Source organism: Jaculus jaculus, chromosome 20 (assembly GCF_020740685.1).
Source record: "Jaculus jaculus isolate mJacJac1 chromosome 20, mJacJac1.mat.Y.cur, whole genome shotgun sequence".
Taxonomy (NCBI): Eukaryota; Metazoa; Chordata; class Mammalia; order Rodentia; family Dipodidae; genus Jaculus; species Jaculus jaculus.
Genome location: NC_059121.1, coordinates 10,256,704 through 10,275,077, shown reverse-complemented (window position 1 = coordinate 10,275,077; position 18,374 = coordinate 10,256,704). Strand labels below are relative to the sequence as shown.

The window sequence follows — 18,374 nt, the reverse complement described above, 5'->3', positions numbered from 1 at the left end:
TTTTACATGTAAAATAAAGTTATCAATTTAAATCTTAGTATATTTTATAAAAACAAGAGGTAACGTAATAAAACAGCAGTGGCCTCGACTAGCAACATACTGTTTGTTAATCCTGTGCAATAAAATACTTTGTTCATACTATACTTATTCAAACATGACTGACAATTACTACAAACACTTCAGGAATCTTCACTGGACTCCTATAGACTTACTGTTAAAACTGAGAGACATTTACAATCAGTGTGCCATGAACACGTTACTTCTAGCAAGAGATAATGTTAGTATTATTTGAATTTGTTTTAGGTACTGAACAGCTAAGTTACAAGGACTGAACGTGAAAAGCATTCTAAAAGCCCATGAACACTGTTCACACCTTTTCAGTACACGCTAACTCATTCAACACATTTCTCTTCATACATAGCATGCAACAGCACCCAATAAAAGCCTGAGAAGAAATGCTGCTGTGTAAATACTGCAACTATTCCTGAAATAAGAATTATAGGACATACTCTCCAAAGCTCCCCATTCCCATAATTTGTATTGCATAGGTCACATAATCACACACATACTTACACACGTGTATGTATATGTACGTTCATGCAAAGAATATATTAAAAGGACAATGAAGTCGTGTCACAAAGCAATTTACAGCTTCAATATATTTTTTACACTTTGCTTGAAAGAAAATCTCAGTATTTTACAGTCTTTCAGCAGGCATTATATACACTGCACTTTAAGAAATCTAAAGGGCATTGAAATTAATTTTTCCAACATTTGGTAACAAAACACACATTTCTCCAACTACTTGTGCTATCTACATGATCATCTGTTTGCTCTGGTAACCACTAATCACAAAAATTGATTTAGTGGAATAATTAGAAAAATTATCTTAACACCATGCAAGGGTTTGAATCATTTTTAATATCCTATTCTAGAAATATTCTACAAATATTAAGATTTTAAAAATTAAATCTCTCTTTCACGCTTTAAAAGATATCTTTTCATGACAATATCCATAACATCAACATTATTTTTTTTTTAATTTTTATTAACATTTTCCATGATTATAAAATATATCCCATGGTAATTCCCTCCCTCCCCACCCCCACACTTTCCCCTTTGAAATTCCATTCTCAATCATATTACCTCCCCATTACAATCATTGTAATTACATATATACAATATCAACCTATTAAGTATCCTCCTCCCTTCCTTTCTCCACCCTTTATGTCTCCTTTTCAACTTACTGGCCTCTGCTACTAAGTATTTTCATTCTCACACAGAAGCCCAGTCATCTGTAGCTAGGATCCCCATATGAGGGAGAACATGTGGCGCTTGGCTTTCTGTGCCTGGGTTACCTGACTTAGTATAATACTTTCCAGGTCCATCCATTTTTCTGCAAATTTCATAACTTCATTTTTCTTTACCGCTGAGTAGAACTCCATTGTATAAATGTACCACATCTTCATTATCCACTCATCTGTTGAGGGACATCTAGGCTGGTTCCATTTCCCAGCTATTATAAATTGAGCAGCAATAAACATGGTTGAGCATGTACTTCTAAGGAAATGAGATGAGTCCTTTGGATATATGCCTAGGAGTGCTATAGCTGGGTCATATGGTAGATCAATCTCTAGCTGCTTTAGGAACCTCCACACTGTTTTCCACAATGGCTGGACCAGATTGCATTCCCACCAGCAGTGCAGAAGGGTTCCTTTTTTTCCACATCCCCGCCAACATTTATGATCATTTGTTTTCATGATGGTGGCCAATCTGACAGGAGTGAGATGGAATCTCAATGTAGTTTTAATCTGCATTTCCCTGATGACTAGTGACGTAGAACATTTTTTTAGGTGCTTATATGCCATTCGTATTTCTTCCTTTGAGAACTCTCTATTTAGCTCCTTAGCCCATTTTTTGATTGGCTTGTTTGATTCCTTATTAGTTAACTTTTTGAGTTCTTTGTATATCCTAGATAATTAATCCTCTATCAGATATATAGCTGGCGAAGATTTTTTCCCATTCTGTAGGTTGCCTCTTTGCTTTTTTCACTGTGTCCTTTGCGGTGCAAAATCTTTGTAATTTCATTAGGTCCCAGTGGTTAATCTGTGGTTTTATTGCCTGAGCAATTGGGGTTGTATTCAGAAAGTCTTTGCCAAGACCAATATGTTGAAGGGTTTCCCCTACTTTTTCCTCTAGCAGTTTCAAAGTTTCCGGTCTGATATTAAGGTCTTTAATCCATTTGGACTTAATTCTTGTGCATGGCGAGAGAGAAGAATCTATTTTCATCCTTCTACAGATATTTATCCAGTTTTCAAAACACCATTTGCTGAAGAGGCTGTCTCTTCTCCAATGAGTATTTTTGGCATTTTTATCGAATATCAGGTGGCTATAGCTACTTGGGCTTACATCTGGGTCCTCTATTCTGTTCCACTGATCTACATGTCTGTTTTTGTGCCAGTACCATGCTGTTTTTGTTACTATGGCTCTGTAGTATAGGTTAAAATCAGGTATGGTGATACCACCAGCCTCTTTTTTGTTGCTCAGTATTATTTTAGATATTCGAGGTTTTTTATGATTCCAAATGAATTTTTGGATTGTTTTTTCTATTTCCATGAAGAAAGCCTTTGGAATTTTGATAGGGATTGCATTAAATGTGTAGATTGCTTTAGGTAAGATTGCCATTTTCACGATATTGATTCTTTCAAGCCAGGAACAAGGGATGTTTCTCCACTTTCTAGTGTCTTCTGCAATTTCTTGCTTGAGTGTTTTAAAGTTCTCATTGTATAGATTCTTTACTTCCTTGGTTAGGTTTATTCCAAGGTATTTTATTTTTTTTGATGCAATTGTGAATGGGAGTGATTCTCTGATTTCATCCTCTGTGTGTTTGTTGTTAGCATATACAAAGGCTACTGATTTCTGTGTATTTATTTTGTATCCTGCTACATTGCTGTAGGTTTTGATGAGCTCTAACAGCTTGCTAGTAGAGTCTTTAGGGTCCTTTATGTATAGAATCATGTCATCTGCAAATAATGATAACTTGATCTCTTCCTTTCCAATTTGTATCCCTTTTATGTGTGTCTCTTGCCTTATTGCTACCAGACTTTTAAGGAAGAGCTAACATTATTATTTTTTAATATATATGTAGTTATTATAATTACTTACTAAGCTGTTTTTAGGGTTTATCATTAGTAATCCCAATATACTGCAGCAGTGGTTTAGTGAATCTAACTTATGTAGTAATTCTTGTAAAGACAAATATTTCATTAAACATGTTTAGTTATTCTTACATTACAATTCTCTTCCCGTCATCTTGGAGCACTTAACTATGTAGAGGTGCTTTGTTAGGTACAGTATATGAGGTGTTGGCTTAATATGCACAACTACTTTAAAAGTTTTTTTTTTGTTCATTTTTATTTATTTATTTGAGAGTGATAGAGAGAGAAACAGGCAGAGACAGACAGACAGACAGAATGGCTGTCCCTGGGCCTCCAGCCACTGCAAACGAACTCCAGACATATGTACCCTTGTGCATCTGGCTTACATGGGTCTTGGGGAATCAAGCCTCAAACTGGGGTCGTTAGGCTTCACAGGCAAGTGCTTAACCACTAAGCCCTCTTTCCAGCCCTATGCACAACTACTTTATGCAGAGTATGTGCTTACTATCTGCTTCTTACAAATGAGAAAACCAAGGGTTAGGCAATGTGTTACTTGACAATGTTGGGTCATTAGTAGTGTAAACTGGGTTCCACCTAACAGCCTCTGCTGTTTTATTTTTTTTAATATATTTTTATTTATTTAGTAGAGACACAGAGAGAAAGATAGAGATTGCAGCAGGACCTCCAGCCACTGCAAATGAAATCCAGATGCATGCACCACCATGTGAATCTGGCTTACCTGGGACCTGGAGAATCACACGTGGGTCATTAGGCATTTTAGGCATGTGCTTTAACTGGTAAGCCATCTCTCCAGTTCCTTCTTTGTTTTTTGCAACATAAACTTCTTGAGTTGAAATTGGGAAAATGTCTCACAGTTTGAAGATTAACACACCATCAACATTTTGATTTTCATTAGATTATCATTGTGGTACTTATTTCTACTGTGACATCAAGTAGTGTAGTTTTATCAGTGAGTTTGCTCTACATTGTTGTATTTATGAGTTTATATGTACAGTTTGTTTTCAAGTAGCTCAAAATACAATGTATAACAGCATTTCCTTGTAACGGTTTTTTATTAAATAGAAACTGTGTGTATACATAATGTGTTGGTATGATGATTTCCCTCCTCCCTGCCCCCACTCCACTGACGGCCCTCCTTATTGGGATTGCTGTTATTTACCATGGCCTTGTGGATTATAAGTTGTGAGAGCAGAAGTCAGTCATTGTGGCTGGGGGTGGTGGGCAATGCTACTGGCTATTCTATTCTACACTGTGGCTTTTACATTCTTTCCACCTCCTATTCTGCAAAATTCCCTGAGCGTTGGTGGGTATATTTTAAGTATGCTTTAGTGTTAAGCTTTCAGCTACTTCTAGATTTTTGCTTTGGTGCATTTTGTGTATCCTTAGGGTCTATCTACATCACTCTGGTGCAAATTGTCAGTCGTTCCTAGGAAGCAAAACTCTTGCTCGTCTCACCAATTCCTTTGTGGTTTCACCTGGGTTCTAACTGCTTTGCTATGAGTGATTCATCTGACACAGAGTCAGCTATTTTTGTTTGGTTGATAGATTTTGGTTGTCCTCAATTCTTGCTATTTTCTGAGAAATAAAAGCAGACTCTCCAATGGAGAACGAGATCAGAATAGGTAAAGGATAAGCTTTATTAATTTAGAGAAGTTTTGATCAGAGTGGCCACATTTTTGGATAGAGACTACCGGGAAGTTTTCATTGGAATCCATAATCTTGGTCTCCGTAGGATTCTGACTTGGTTCCCAGCTCCAGCTATATATTCCTTTCCACTGAGCAGATCTTGTAGCCAAACAGAGAGCTATTGTTTACCCACCTAGTCTGTGAGCCACTATTGCACAGGGATGTGAATCTTTTCAGATTAGTTGCTTTAATATAGCAGCATCTCCTGCTTGCTCACATTTTTGGCCATTTCCCCCCCAGCAGCTCATGTAGCACTTTGCAGCACTTTTTAGCATTATACAGGCTAACTTGCTTGCAGATTCAGCTGGATCTCTCCCCCCGTCCCCTTTTTTTGGTTTTTCGAAGTAGGATCTCACTCTCCCCAGGCTGACCTGGAATTCACTCTGTATTCTGAGGGTGGCCTCGAACTTATGGTGATTCTCCTACCTCTGCCTCCCGAGTGCTGGGATTAAAGATATGCGCCACCATGCCCAGCCTTAGGTGGATCTCTTGATATTCTGCATTCATATTATATGATGTCTTTTTGTTTGTTTTTCGAAGTCGGGTCTCATTCTAGTTCAGGCTGACCTGGAATTCACTATGTAGTGTCAGGTTGGCCTCAAACTCATGGTGAACCTCTACCTCTGCCTCCTGAGTGCTGGTATTAAAACCATAAGCCACCACACCTGGCTATGTGATGCCTTTAGCAATAGGATATTATTTTTTTCCTCAGGTGGGCCATCAAGTGCTTTGACATTACCCTGTCTTGTTTTGTGGACCTTGTGCGTCTCTCTGATCAACAGCTAAGTGTGAGTTGTAACCAATATCTGGTACTGGAAGGTACAATCCAGATCCAAATGTTTTCGGGCAAACCTCTGTCCTACACTCTTTGGGGCCCTTCTCACCAGATGATCCCTCCATGCTCCTATTGAGGGTTTTATTTTTAGCTTGCTATCCATGAGGAAGTTTCCATGATATCACTTCATTTTGGATTTTGTTTTGTGTATAACTCCTCCTGCCTTCCCATTCTCCTTTCCCGAAACCCTAGCATCCGTTTTATGTGTCACTAGAGTTGCTTCTCAGGTATGCATGGCACTCAAGCTGTTCCAGTTTAGTAATCTCAGATATGGAAGTACATGTGGCAGTTGCCTTTCTGTGCTTCTGTGAGTTCACTGGTAATGATGTGTTCCATGTGTGCTGGCATTACTCTTTGTGGTCTAAGCCTCCTATTCCTGATTGTAGAGCTGGCAGAGTATGGTGGTTTGATCCTGGTGTCCCTCATAAATTTAGGTGTTCTGAATGCTAGGTTCCCAGCTGATGGAGATTTGGGAAGTAATGTCTCTTGGAGGCAGTGTATTGTGAGGGAGGGCTTATGGGTGTCATAGCCAGTGTCTCCTTGCTAGCGTTTGACACGCTGTCCAACAGCTGTTGTCCACCTGATGTTGAGGAGGGAATAATGTCCACCCTCTGCCCCTGTCTTCATTGTCCCTGCCATCATGGGCCTTCCTCTAGAGTCTTAAGCCCAAATAAACTTTTTGTCCCACAAGCTGCTCTTGGTTGGTTGGTTGCTGCCAACAATACAAACCTGACTGCAACACAGGGATTCAAAGATTTTTTTAGTCTCTACAATGCTGTATGACTCGCTTACAGGCCTGCATAGGCTTGCAATTCCACTGGATCTAGAAAATTGAACTCCGGGTCCTTCAGTACCCATGGTTATAGAGCAACAATGCTTGCATGCTGAGCCATCATTCTAGTTATAGTGTGTGTTATTTTTATCTGTTGTTCTTACTTGTTTTCTATTACATTTAGGAATTTTGCATCTATATTAACTGATTATTACTGCATGTGTACTTTGGATGTTTGGTCTGTAGATCATCCACATTAGTTTAATGCTGATCTATTAGTGTACACCTGAGAATGTGCCAGTGCCTGTATTGTTTGTTTATAACTGGCTTTTGGTTTTGCTCTTTAATTTGCTGTTCAAATGTGTTCAAATTCTTGTGAGCTTTGTGAATTTCTTTCTCATAATAGAAAATTCTTTCATGGATCTTATTTTTATTTCATTTGTTTTACACTGGAACATCTTTTTATGTTCATTCATTTACTTAAGGGCAATTCTTATGAATCTAAAGTCCATTCCTTCCTTACATTCTTTTCAATTTCTTAATTTGCATGAGGTATTTTTAAATAGTCATACAATTTTTTTCTCATCAATTTCATTGTGAATCTTCTGTTTTACTTTTCGTTCCATTCATTTCATTGGTTAAAATCTTTTCCCACAACCTCTGTCTCTTGTTCTTTTTATAACCACTATCTCTTTGTTCTGCCTATCATAAATGTCATTTATTCTTTTTCTAGTTTCATTATGTTCCTATTCCACTATGCTCTATTTATTTATTTTTCAAAAATCATTAGTTTTTTTTTGTTTGTTTGTTTGTTTTTGTTTTTCGAGGTAGGGTCTCGTTACCTGGTACTCACTATGTATTCTCAGGGTGGCCTTGATCTCACTGTGATCCTCCTCCCTCTGCCTCCCCAGTGCTGGGATTAAAGACATGTGTCACCATGCCTGGCAAAAAATCATTGTTTTATGCTGGAAATTTTGGCACACAATTTTTGTCCTATAATGTGGGAGGCTGAGTTAGGTGGATGTGCATGAGGACAGTCTGAGGTTACTGTATCTGTTCTTGGTCAATCTGGGCTAGAGTGAGTCTATATATTGTAAAATCAAAAAAAAAATCATCATATTATGTATCATGCTGTCTGACATCACTTTTGGGAGAGATTCTCAATGTCACTTCAGGAAAATATTTTAGTTAATGAACACTGGGAGTATAAACTTTAAGCTAAATTTGTATTTCATGTACTAACGAGAAGTTGTAGGCATGCAGCTTTTATAATCCAAGAGTCCATGTGATATAACATTGACACAATTTGTTCATTGTTTCCCAATTACAGGGAACTGTCTGACCAAACCTGATTTGATCTTCAAGTTGGAGAATGGACTTGCACCATGGACTCTAAAAGAAGACTCAATTCAGATGTTTCCAGGCAAGTAAATGCATATTGTGTAACATAGGTCAGTGAGATGAGAACTCATTAGACATTGTCATGGTCTTGATATTTCTTTGAAACACACACACTATGACATGGAGAAAGCATGACTCTTTATGCCATTGAATAATTTTGTTTTGTTTTGTTTTTTGTTTTTCAATGTAGAGACTCACTCTAGCTCAAGCTGACCCAGAATTCAATATGCAGTCTGTAAGTGGTCTCAGACTCAGGTCAATTCTCCTACCTATGCCCACTGAGTTCTGGGATTAAAGGTGTGTGCACCATGCCCAGCTGAAAAAACTTTTTTACATGCATTCCAGAATTGAATTCCATAAACACGTGGTCTTGAAAAATATTATGTATTACATGCTGTACCTAAATTCTCACTTGCCTATTTTCTGTGGGTTGCAATATTTTTAATTTATCTGCTGTGACAAAATCTTTAAGTGAAACACGTTGAGGAAGAAAAGTATTTATTCAACTATACAGTTCTTTAATGGTGGAGGTGTTTATAATGCTGAGAAAATGAGAGTAGTTAACATAATTATATTTATAGTCACCTGTGAAATTTAGAAATAAGTTGGAAAAGAGAGCATCAGAGATTTCATAAGGGATTAGTACCCTTTTGTGAAATATTCATTAGAATTTAGGTGACAGAAGTAATTTGTCATCACTAAGAAATGTGTCAGGTATTGAAAGAATATTTGAGACTTTAAAGTGAAGGAAATATGAATTGCTTTGAAAGAATAGTAGGAAATAGTTCATTCTCTAGTTATACATAAAAATACAAAGTAAAGCCACAGGTACAACATAATGTCAGACAGTAGAAAAAGGTCTTGTGCCAAAGTGGTGGTATCTGTAGTATTAGTAGAAATATGTGTCTATTAAAATGGTTAATTGTAGAGATTCAGTTCAATATGCTGTCCTTCAATCTATAATAACATACTAACATTAGAGATAGGCTAGAAGAAAACATTTTAACTTTTTGAAACCTGAAAACAGATAATCCAGGGAGTCTGGAAACATTGAATATTTATGTGTGGGAAATGGTCACAAGAAATAATATTTGATCTGAAACTGTTAAATGTAGAATTTCTGATCAGGTTTTTCATTAGGGACCCCAAGATGGGAAGCATTTTGGGGTTTTACCTTTTATGTTGAAGAGTCATCCTCATTGTTTATTAATGTTCAATAAGGGAATGTTATTGATCATGTTGTTTGGCCTTTAGACATTCATTATACCTTCACCATGTTTAGTTGTAATGTGGTTCTGAAAATTTTTAAAATTTTTATTAACATTTTCCATGATTATAAAAAAAAAATCCCATGGTAATTTCCTCTCTCTCCCCCGACATCTGAAAATTTTTAATGCAGGTCAATTACATGGGTGTATCCTAACCCCTTATCATATGTAGTTAATTCTTACTTGGGCACTTATGTCCATGAATTGAACTAAGAGTCTTTTTCTGGGTTTTCATTGTGTAATATACAATGGAGATGCCTGGTATTTTTTTGTGTATGTTAAGTAATATTGGACTCTGTTATTTCAATCTCAAGGGTATCCAGTCACTTTTATATGGAAATATAACTTTTGAGTGTAGACCTGCCATTGACCTTGGTTTTGGGTTAATCTATCAACACATGTGTCACCAATTTCAATAGTAAGCAGTGAGTGACTATATCCATCTACAGATGAAAGACCATTATGAATGGAAACAAATACTTGGAAGATAGAATATAGGTGTTCTCCAATTTGTTATTTTTCAACATTGATATTGTGATGTTTTTCATATTCGTATTTTAACCCTCTTTATTATAGTTACTATTGTTTTGCTCTCATTCTAGTGTGGTATGTTTTTGTTCTTTCTCTTTTTTTCATTGCTATCCTCATTGTCCTTTTCCTCTTCATCCATAATAACAATGATTGAAAACATGGTTCATCTACTATTATCATCAGATACTAGTAATTGAAAAATATAAGATAGCCATGTCCACACTCATTATTAAACCCAATGTTGTCTGGGGAGTTCACTCAGTGGTTAATTGTGCTTTTTGCATAATCATTAGTTTAGATCCCCAGAATCAGCCAGAGCACTCAGAATCTCATTTCCCATAGGCCAGATTCATGGCATACACAGTAGTTTATACCAATAGGGATTGTCACACAAGGTTAAAGGCAATGACTAACACCCAAGCTTGACCCATTATCAGAAAACATACATTTCCTACCACATCTTTCCAAATTAACCAAAGCATATGAACATGTAAATAGATAAGAAACAAAAATATACATATGATCCATCTAGAAAGGTGGTAGGGGAGAGAATAAAATCAAACAAACAAACAACAACAAAAATCTTCTATTTATTTAAGTAGAATTCTGCACTTATATTGGTAAATAAAGCAAACAATCTGTATAATAAAGCATCCATTAAACATGTGGTAAAATGCTGTAAGCACTTTAGTAAAGAACTGCAAGTAGGGTAAAACGGAAAGTTTTCTTTTTACTCACTTGGTTATTTCACTGAAAACTAAATTCTTTTTTAATTTGTTTTCATTTGGAGGAAGATAGAAAAGGAGGGAACAAAAATAGATGCCCCAGGGCCTCAGCCACTACCCTCAAACTCCAGATGATTTTGCGACATAGTGAGCATGTCCAACCTTGTGCTTGCTTCACCTTTGTGAATCTGCTTTTTATGGCATGTGGATAGTTGAGCCTGAGATCTTAGCCTTTCAGGCAAGCACCCTAAATATTGCATCTCTCCATCCTGAATATTAAATTCTTGAATAAGCCTAATACAAGAGAGAATTTATGTTGTTCTAAAAAATTAGACCAGAACTTAATGAGGAAGCAATAAAAGTAATAAGCAATAATCAAATAAAGACAACTTAGAGATGTTTAGTACATGGTGTGAATACAGGAAAACGTTTGCTGAATATGCGCTTCGTTGTATAAGACCATGCGTCAAGTCAAGCAACCCACCAAAGAGAGTAGTAAAGAAGTCAGTTGAAAAGTAGTATTAATATTAATATAATTAATATAATTATTGTGAGCTATATGGTCTTAAAATATAATAACCTACCAAGTACTAGGAAGCCTTTGCAAATCAAATTTTTACTTTATATTAAGAATGTAATAAGTTCCTTTGTATTTCTCAGAATTAAAAAGTGAGCAGAAAATGTACTGGACAAAGACTGATTTTAAACAATCCCAGAACGATTTTTATCACAAGGTACATCACACTTGTCATCAAGGAACAATTAGAGGTGAGAAGTTGTATGAATGTGGGACGACAACCTTGAATTCCAAGTCAAAGCTCAGTAAGCATCAAAGTACTCATACAGGTGAGATACCAGATGAATGTGGGCAAACTTTCATCTCCAGGTCACATCTCACTGTGCATCAGAGAGCATACACAAGTGAAAAGCCTAATCAGTATAATGCATGTGGGAGAGCTTTTCTTGCAATGTCAGATCTTAAAAAACGTCAGAAAATTCCTGCAGTTGAGAAGCCATATGGGAAAGTCTTCATCTTCCAGTCAGATATTACTGTGCATCAGAGAACTAACCTAGGTCAAAAGTCATTTGAATGTACTGAATGTGGGAAAGCTTTCCTTACCAAGTCAGCTCTTAATAACCATCAGAGAATTCACACACGTGCAAAGCCATATGAATGTATTGAATGTGGGAAAGCTTTCATCTACAAGTCACAGCTCACTATGCATCAGAGGACTCACACAGGTGAAAAGCCATATGAATGTACTGCATGTGGGAAAGCTTTTATTTCCAAGTCAGATCTTAATAAACATCAGAGAACTCACACAGGTGAAAAGCCATATGAATGTACTTCTTGTGTGAAATCGTATATCTCCAAGTCACTTCTCACTATACATCAGAGAACTCACTCTGGAGAAAAGCCATATAAATGTACTGCATGTGGGAAAGCTTTCATTTCCAAGTCAGATCTTAATAAGCATCAGAGAACTCACACAGGTGAAAAGCCATATGAATGTACTGAATGTGGTAAAGCTTTTATCTCCAAGTCACAGCTCACTATGCATCAAAGAACTCATACAGGTGAAAAGCCATACAAATGCACTGCATGTGGAAAAGCCTATATCTCCAAGTCAATTCTCACTATACATCAGAGAACTCACACAGGTGAAAAGCCATATGCATGCACTGAATGTAGCAAAGCATTTATCTCCAAGGCACAACTCACTATACATCAGAAAACTCACACAGGTGAGAAGCCATATAAATGCACTGAATGTCGGAAAGCTTTTATGTCCAAGTCACAACTCACTAAACATCAGAGAATTCACATAGGTGAAAAGCCATATGAATGTACTGCATGTGGCAAAGCTTTCATAACCAAGTCATATCTTAATAAACATCACAGAAACCACACAGGTGAAAAGCCATATAAATGTGCTGAATGTGGTAAAGGTTTCATTTACAAAATACATCTCACTATCCATCAGAGAACTCATACAGGTGAGAAGCCATATGAATGTATTGAATGTGGCAAAGGCTTCATCCGCAAGTCATTTCTCACTATACATCAGAGAACTCACACAGGTGAAAAGCCATATGAATGTAATAAGTGTGGGAAAGCTTTTAATGTTAAGTCAAATCTTAACCAACATAAGAGAAGACACAAGTGAAAAGTTACATGAACATGTTGCGTGTAGGAAAGCTTTCAGGTTTGAATTCACAACTCACTATGCTTCAGAGAACTCACATAGGAAACAATCCATGAAATAGAATGAATGTAGAAATACAGTCAATTCCCTGTCACAGGTCACTGTGCATCAGAGAACTAATAACAGGTGAGAAACTTCATGACTATAATTATCTGTCATTAACAGCTCACTACGCATAAGCGGATTCACCCTTAGGAAAAATGATGTTACGATGCGAAAGCATTCATCTCCAAGTCGTAGCTTACTATTCATCAGAGAACTCTTAGGTGAGAAATCATGTGAATATAATGGATGTGGGAGTTTTCTTTCAAGTCATGTCTCAATAGAGATCAAAGTATTCAAAAGACATGTGGGCAAAATGAAGATGGGTATGTTTTCTTTGCTATGCCCATCAGAATCACACAATTCAAACAGGTGAGACACCATATAAATATGGGAAGGCTTTCTTCTGGATGTCACAAATCATTAGTCATCAGTTAAGTCACATAGCTGTGTAGCCATATGAATGTAATAAATACTGCAGAGGTTGCATCCAGGTGCTGCACATCACTATTCATCAAAAACCTCATATAAGAAGTCATATTCATGCAATGAATGTTATAATGATTTTCTTTAACAAGCCAAAAAGAATTTCTACTTATGAGAGATCATAATAATGTAATAAATGTGAGAATGCTTTCTCTTACAATTCACTCTCCGTCATAAACAAATGAAAACTCAAAACTGGTGAGAACATAGAATATTGTCTTTCACTCACAGCTCACTATGCATCAGAGAAGACATACAGATGAGTAGATGTATGCATGTGGGAAAATGTCCATCACCAATTTCAGCCTACTGTGCATCATAGAATTCAAATATCTTGGAAATCATATGGATATAATGAATGATGAACACATATCTTTTGATAGCCATGCATGAGAGAACTAAACCAGTGAGAAACCATATGTATATACAATGATTGTGAAAAATCTTTCTAGCATAAGCCCGAACTCATGTAGAGAAGTATTGTAGGTAATGAGCCTCATCAAAGTAATGTAGGTTGAAATGCTTTCTACCAGAAGTCACAACTCATCAATCTGGAAGACACCTCTGACAACTTTTGTCACATGAAAGCCATAGGAATGTAATGAATGTTTTGAAACTTCCGATTCCTTTCTCAATATGCAGCATAGAAATCATGAAATCAGAATACCTATGAATGTGAACAAGCTACCAGTGCTCACCGTTTACCTGTTATAGAGCTCATAAAGTGTTTATGAGTCTGAAATATATAAAGAACGCATGACAATTTTTTCATCCAAAATTCATGTATCATTTAACATATGAGAATATTTCTACTTGTGTGAAATGTTACAAAATAAAAACTCAGTTGTTTTCTCCCAAGAAATGACAATATATATTGACAATAAGAGAAAACCCATTAACTACTGCTGCCTGTACATCGTAGATTGCCTGCAGATGATAGTTTTGAATCTGAACAAAAAAAAATTGTACACTTTATTCTTTAAGTCGTAGTTTAATGACTTCTGAAAACCTGTTGATTTTCTTCTTTTGAAATTGGTTTGTGGGAAGTATGTGGAATGATTCAGAAATTTGAACTTCAGTAGACATGTGGTGTTGTAACCAAAGCTTGATGGGCAATTGTGATATGTTTGAAAAGGCTAAAAGCAGAATGAAATGTGAGACATAAGAAAATTTGAGAGTATGTTGTGTAATAATGACTGTGACCATTTCTTTTGAACTGGAGTGATGTTGAATTTGAAAGAAATCATCTCTTGTCTGACATGAAATTCACATGCCTGAGTGACAAAGTCACTGACAAATCTAGGTGGTTGTGAGCAGAAAAACTTCTATCTGTAGCCCAGCCAACTGAAAGCTGGATAAAGCTGCACTGTATGCAGTCTTACGGGATTCAGAAGTCATCAGCAATGAAAACAGTGAACACTGGAAATCTTAAGTTGGCCAGACACACCAAATGTCTGAACGAGCCTAATAGTGGCATGTCTGGTCCGGGCAAAACCCACCGCTCTCTTATTGGATGGAAGTTCCACGCTGTGGGAGGGAATACATGCCTGGTACTGAAAACCTAATCAAAAGCCTATAGCAGGAGAGGTCATAACTCTTAGGGGTATAAAGCTTGCTCTTGTCTGGATAAGTTCATATATTACTCTCACCAAACTGCCCTGAAATCACAACACTTAATGTTCATACTTATATATTAATGCTACTCTCACTTCTGGTTAGAGAAGCTTCTCTTTTCAGATGGTGATGATTACTGGGATGGCCCAAACACAACATAGTGATGAGAAGATGGGACAGAGGTGTACCAGCACTGGAACATCTCACACCCTCCAAGGCTCAGGGTCCATTGCGGAAGAGGTGGCGGAAAGAATGTAAGAGCTAACGGAAGGGTACCACACCTTACATACAACTGTCCGGACAGAATTTGGCCTCAGTATCCAAGACCTCACAGTACCTAGCAATACCCACACAAGACACTCATAATTGGAGAAAATGATAATGTCATGAAATTAAAAGAGAGACTAATGGAGAGAGGGAGGAGATAGGATGCAGACCAGAGCTATGAAGGAGAAAGTGGGGGAGGGGAGGGGACAGGAACGGAGCAGAGGGGAGGGGATATTTACTTGGTTATGACATTTTTGCTCTGGAAATGTTTACACTCTGTCATTATGTGTTGGAATAAGTAATTATAATTTGAGTTTATAAGGCTCAAAATTAATAGACTTTGTGGGATCTCTGCTTAGATGTTGGATTATTATATTTGCTAAATATTATGGAGACTTTAAAAGTTAATCTGAATATATATATAATCATAAGAGGATCATGAATTTAAATGGGCCAGGTGTAGAATTTGGATGTTTGAATGTATAGTTTTTCTTCTATCCTCATGTTCTTGTTCACTTGATGCTTACTTGAAATTCACTATGTAGTCTCAGGCTGGTTCTACTACCTCTGCCTCCCAAATGTTGGAACTGAAGGCAAATGTCGCTAACTCTGTGGTAATTCAACTTTTAGTGTATGTAATTGATATAAGATGATATGAATGTAAGAATGATACTTAAAATAGTTATTAAATATGATTCAATTCACTTGAAAGATGGCTAGCTGGATAAAGTGCATAGCATGCAAGCATGAGTGCCTGACTTTGGATCCATAGGACCTACATAAAAATAAGTGTTACGGGATTGGCAAAGTTGATCAGTGACTAATGCCCTTGTCTGCAAAGCCCATTGACCAATGTTTAATTCCCCACTACCTATATAAATTCATATGCAGAGTGCTATATGCATCTGGAGTTTTTTGAATGCATCTACAGGCCCATGCTTGTCCTCTCTTTCTCCCATTACAAATAAAAAGTAAGTGAACAAAACAATTAAAAATTTTGGTTGTGGTTGTTCATGTGTGTAATTCCAGAGAAGGAAAGGGGGACACAGGAAATCCCATATCTGACTATGTAGTTTGTCTAGATGATTTGATGAGCTCTGAGTTAAGAGAAAGAGTTTTATGGATACATATAACGTTTTTTAAAATTTTGTTTATTTTATTTATTGGAAAGTGACAGAGTAAGGCAGAGAGAAAGAGAGAGAGACAGAAAGAGAGAATGGGCACACCAAGGCCTCTACCATTGCAAACAAACTCCAGGTGTGCGCCCCCTTGTGCATCTGGCGAACGTGGGTCCTGGGGAATCAAGCTTCGAACCAGGGTTCTTAGGCTTCACAGGCAAGCACATAACTGCTAAGCCATCTCTCCACCCCATACATCTAACTTCTTAGTGCCTAAAACTTGTATTTATTTAACAATTTTAACATGTATATTACAGGCAGTGATATTCTAAGGTCAATCTCCTAAACATACAAGTAAAGATGTTAAATAATATATTTATAAATAGATGCAAGAATACATATAAAATATCACTTATTGTAGTTATAATGGCTATAACCCAGAGAGGTACAGGGATGATTCTATGTACAGAAAACCATGAACATTACAAATAAACTTATGGACAGCAATTTTATGATCATCTCATTTGATGCAAAAACCCTCATTCAAAACTCATCAATCTTTCATAAATTTTTAAGAAACACGTTCATAAGGTGTGGTAGTTTGAATCAGTGTCCCCCAATGGACACAAAATTTTTATTTAGCTTTAACTTGTTGTCAATGTGAATGGATCCTAGGGTCCAGCGCTAAGATGTGTTTGAGGGTGGATTTGTTTCCATTATAAAAAGATGTGGAATGCTTGAGCTCTGCCTGGATTAAATGGAGTGGTCTTGTTTATGGTGTTGACCGTTTCTTCTCTCTGCATGAACCTCTGGGAAGGGTCCAGCTTCTTTCCCCATTTTGGCACTTCTCCTGTTTTTGCAAGTTTCAATTAAATTATGTCACTCATATAAATTGAGCTTGATTTAAAAGTTCATCTCAGAAGCATAAAGCTGACTGTGGCAGAATTAGTCCAGTAGAGTAGGGTATATTTGCTGAGATGAATCAATGTGGATTTGGGTCAGTGGGAACACTTACTTTGGAAGAATGGGCATGGACTTAGTACCTGTAACAAAAGATAGCTTCAAAATTGACAAGACAAGGTTAATGGAATAATGCAAAGTGCAGAGAGAATTGTATTTGTAGGCTTTGCATATAAACTCTCTAAATGGAAGGAAAGACTGCAAAAAACTTTGTTGGAACTGGGCTACTGGATTGGTGGTTGGTTGCATTCTGCCATTGATGCCCATAAAGATTGATCAAGGTTAAATGTGTAAGGGGCTGATATGCTTAGCTCAAGATACAAGCTGAGAAATTTATGATTTAAACTTGTAAAAAATCAAGCAAGTTTAAAATTACTGGCAGTGAAACTGGTTGTTGAATCTTCTAATGTCAAACACCTTAGTAATCTTAACAGATATGGCCCAGCTGTTTTACATTAAAACACTCAGGAGAATGCGTGAGGTGATTCTACCCCAGAAAGACTAAATAGTAGATTTGCATAGTCTCTCTCTTTTTTTTTTTTTTTCCCTGTGGTAGGATCTCACTCTAGCCTGTACTTACCTGGAATTCACTATATAGGCTCAGATTGCCTCAGACTCACAAAGCCTATCTCCTCTTCCTGTAATTAAAGACACCACCATGTCCAGCTGCATTCTCTTTTGAAAGGACATTTTTTAGACAAGAACCCTACTCTTCGAGCTTTTGACTTCTTCATTCCTGAATTAAGTATAAGGCTAGGTCCTGCACACCTGGTATTGGTTTCTAAAGCATAAAGAATACATTGACTAACAAGATGTGCACAAGGTTCCAGGAGCTGCTATTGAGACATGGCATACAGGCAGGGTTTGGTAACCCTAATGAAGAGGCTGCAAAAGCCATTGGAAGACAGACCATGGTTTGCATGGAGACCTGAAGATGCTTTGGATATAACAGAGCTATGCAAGGGCTACCATGGAGCACTGTTCATTACGAATGTTTTTCCTGCCCACCACACCCAGTCTTTATTTTCAGTTTTAATGAGAAAATACTCATGTTACAAATAGAGACAAATACCAGGGAGGTGAAACCTCATCAAAATGAGAACATGAAGCCATTCCACTGCTTAGCACTGAATGAGTCATCTTTGTTGATAATTTACAAGCTTAAGTAAAATTATAAATATATGAGTGACCGTTCATTTAACCTACCACATTCCAATAGACTCATAACCATCGCATATTCTATATTTTTAAATTCAAAGTTCTTACCAACTTAAGATAGTTCA

The 18,374-nt window shown here is 36.9% G+C and overlaps 1 protein-coding gene across 1 annotated transcript in view; it reads left to right on the top strand.

The window, feature by feature from the left end:
* Nucleotides 1-18,374, top strand: part of LOC123456274 (zinc finger protein 585A-like) — a 545,778-nt gene that overhangs the window by 3,863 nt on the left and 523,541 nt on the right. The window contains exons 3-4 of the mRNA XM_045139051.1: nucleotides 7,803-7,895; nucleotides 11,058-12,528. Coding sequence (XP_044994986.1) covers nucleotides 7,803-7,895; nucleotides 11,058-12,528 — 1,564 coding nt within the window. The remainder of the gene's footprint in view (nucleotides 1-7,802; nucleotides 7,896-11,057; nucleotides 12,529-18,374) is intronic.